At 36.8% G+C, this 2,962-nt stretch overlaps 1 protein-coding gene across 1 annotated transcript; it reads right to left on the bottom strand.

Annotated features, from left to right (window-relative positions):
• Positions 1-1,535: 1,535 nt before the first annotated feature.
• LOC112680119 lies at positions 1,536-2,490 on the bottom strand. Its single transcript, XM_025550116.1, has 2 exons — positions 1,786-2,490; positions 1,536-1,727 (listed from the first exon to the last, which is right to left on the bottom strand). Exons 1-2 carry the CDS (start codon positions 2,488-2,490, stop codon positions 1,536-1,538), a joined length of 897 nt encoding a protein of 298 aa, XP_025405901.1.
• Positions 2,491-2,962: the final 472 nt, after the last annotated feature.

Genomic DNA, 2,962 nt, shown 5'->3' with positions numbered 1-2,962 from the left:
AAGATTAATAAATTACCAGTATGGTTTGTTATAAATATTATTACCTGATACTAGAGTATTGACCGGAGTTACTGTAGCGATTTTTTTCCCCACAGCCCGATTAAAATCATTCCCATATCCAAACAGACATTATGAAAAATGTTTTATTTGAATATTAAACCGGGGAAATATATTATGTATTATTTTGTTTACCAACCATGTTTTTCTCGGACGTGTCTCACGAGGTTGTCTCTCCGTGTGAAGCTGATCAAGCAGATACCACACGACAATTCGACTCCATCATGTGTTTTGCTGTGTGTGTTTAAATTACTCTTGACGTTAAACACTTTGCCGCACGTAATACAATTAAACATATTGATATCAAATAGAGACGAGTATAATAATAAACTCGAGGAGAAAAAAAATCGTTTATATTTTATGTTTAAACATAATAATAATGTACTCGAGAGCTAACGTCAAACACATATGTTACGGACTCTGGAGACATTATGATATTTACCAGCTAAACGCCGGAGCGCGCGGTACTCGTGTAATATCATGATAAACAAATACATATGTGGTTCTTATTAAGCTGAGGATACACAGAACGTGATGTCTAAAAATGATAGACATTGACAATAAATTCACTATACATTACGCTTCTTTATACGAATCGGGTGCGAACTCTGCCTTATTAATGATATTAATAATAATAATAATATTAAGCGGATCCGATAAGGCGCCGACGTTTAGGAAGTGGAGAAGGGGGTGGGGGTAATGACGAGAAAGAGGGGAGTGGGGGGTAAGGCTAGATTAGGTTGGGTTTCGACGGCGGCGGCGCGGCGGGTATGTAGTAAGGCGGGGTATGTAGTGCGGGGTAAGGCGGAGGAGGTTTGGGAGGTTTTGCGGGGGCCCTAGAATCGACTATTTCATCCTACTTTCGTGGACTGTCAAATCTAGTAACTTACTTGTAAAACCTAGGTTTGCAATCATAGGATTTCAAACAGATCGAAAAAACAACTTGATTAACCCCTCAGGATTATTCGATCACTGTAGCCTGAAAAATCTTAAAGTTCATTTAAATTCTGAGGTTTGTCCGTTTGAAGATTTCCGTGTAGACTTTACGGATAAAATCACTTCTTTGTTGTACAAAGCGTATACTGATTTTCAAAAGTCGTACTACGATAGAGATAACTCTTTACCATTACTCTCGAGAAAAACATTTCAAGATTTTGTACCTATAGTCGTTGTAGATTTATCACGTCAAAATGATAATGTGAAATCGACGACAGTTGACTTACGCATAGAGTTCGAGACAACCGCAAACGTTCCGGCCAAGACTGCAGCATATTGCCTCATTTTACCTGATCAAGTTATAACTTATAATCCATTCAGTGGAGATGTTAGAAAATTGTAAACCTTGTATTTAACTTTTATAATTTTAGACCTTGTATTTTATCCTTATAATGTAAAAACTTATTCTAATAAATAAAAAAAACTTGTTTTTTTAAATATCGCGTATGTTTTTATTTCACTTATTAGCGTTCTACAAAAAATTAAAATAGTTGTCGCTTAACATTGCGTACTGGTGTTGGGTGTTCGGCAAATGTCGGTTGAGGAGGGGGTGACGTAATGAATAGAGACAGTTCCCTGAATTGATTGAAAAAATCTGACCCATCGTTCACGTCACACAACTGTGGGCTACGAATCTCGTCTGGTACCTGGGAGTCGTCAATATGATCCAGCGGCTGAAAATAATGAAATCAATATTTTTGTACATGTAATAATAATATATTTATGAATTACCTCTTGCGAGTCTTGCGCCATCCGATTTAGAATAGATTCTGATATTTGTTTAGCTGCACACATTTGTATTTGATCGGTTAAGTCTGGACAAGTTTCGACTATTTCGCTACTATAATGCGTGTTTTTATTAACAAACATTCTCATCTCATCGACATTTTTCGGTGGCTGTTTTTCGAGCGAACATTTCGCGTACAGAAAATTAACAATCGCATCATATTGTTTTAGAATTATCGGTATGGTGAATATTTCTTTCCGACTAATACTCTCAATAATACAACGCTCCAGATATTGAAGGCGAATAAGGTCCGCTCGATTCAGCAATACTCTATATCCTTGTTGTTTTTTTGCTTCTATCACCAACATATTTTCTTCGTTGTATACCATACTCGATAATTTAATCATTTCGTCTTCGAAAAATACCACTCGCTTATACCTTTGTGGAGTGTCAAGTATAAAGGATAAAATACTCCCCATAAACGAGAAAAATTTTTTTAAAAAATCTGGGGTAATATACACGTAACGCGACGAAGTTAACAAATGTACGATGACTTTAAATTTTTCTGTTGGGTCAACGCCGATTTGAACAAACTTACGAGCTGCAAAGTCGAGTGTGTAAGATGTAGATTGGATAAGTTCAGCCGGCGGTGATGGAGGCACATAAATGAAAGTCTTCTTCCTGTATAACGCTGCGCTAGAACCAGCCATGTTTTTTTGAAAATCGTGTAGTATAAATATAATAAACACTTTACAAATAATACTTTTAAATAAACTCTTTTTAAAATACTGAAAACGACTTTCTGCTAGAATGGATGCTCAGGTACTAACGATTTTGTTCGGCAATATTTAGTGAATAACATGGGTAGCGCTAGTGTAACATTTATTAAGAATCCGCGACATCCTGGCGACTAAAAGCAATTGTAATGTGCTATTCACTAATAGGCATTTTAATATATTTAACTATAGGAATGAATTATAAATGTATAAGCATAAGATCACATTTTATTATATTTTCTTAAGTATTGGTCGGCTAATATTCCTGGGATCGCCGCGTCGCTGGCGGTGGGGTAGGTAGCGGCGTCTGCAGTAGTGGTACGCGACCGAGCGACAGCGAAAGTGGTGGGGGTGAGGGTAGATCATTCACGTACACGATATGCATGGAGGGATGAAATATACATAG

Source organism: Sipha flava, unplaced genomic scaffold (genome assembly GCF_003268045.1).
Source record: "Sipha flava isolate LNK unplaced genomic scaffold, YSA_version1 17495_pilon_pilon, whole genome shotgun sequence".
In the NCBI taxonomy this organism is placed as follows: Eukaryota; Metazoa; Arthropoda; class Insecta; order Hemiptera; family Aphididae; genus Sipha; species Sipha flava.
The sequence above is the reverse complement of the archived record's forward strand: the minus strand, read 5'-3'. Positions and strand labels throughout refer to the sequence as shown.

Bases quoted from the DNA above. Each gene is read 5' to 3' on its own strand.
- LOC112680119 (XM_025550116.1), bottom strand. From the start codon at position 2,490: ATGGCTGGTTCTAGCGCAGCGTTATACAGGAAGAAGACTTTCATTTAT. The intron at 1,728-1,785 runs GTAATTCATAAA...CATTATTTTCAG, and splicing joins TGGCGCAAGACTCGCAAGAG to CCGCTGGATCATATTGACGA.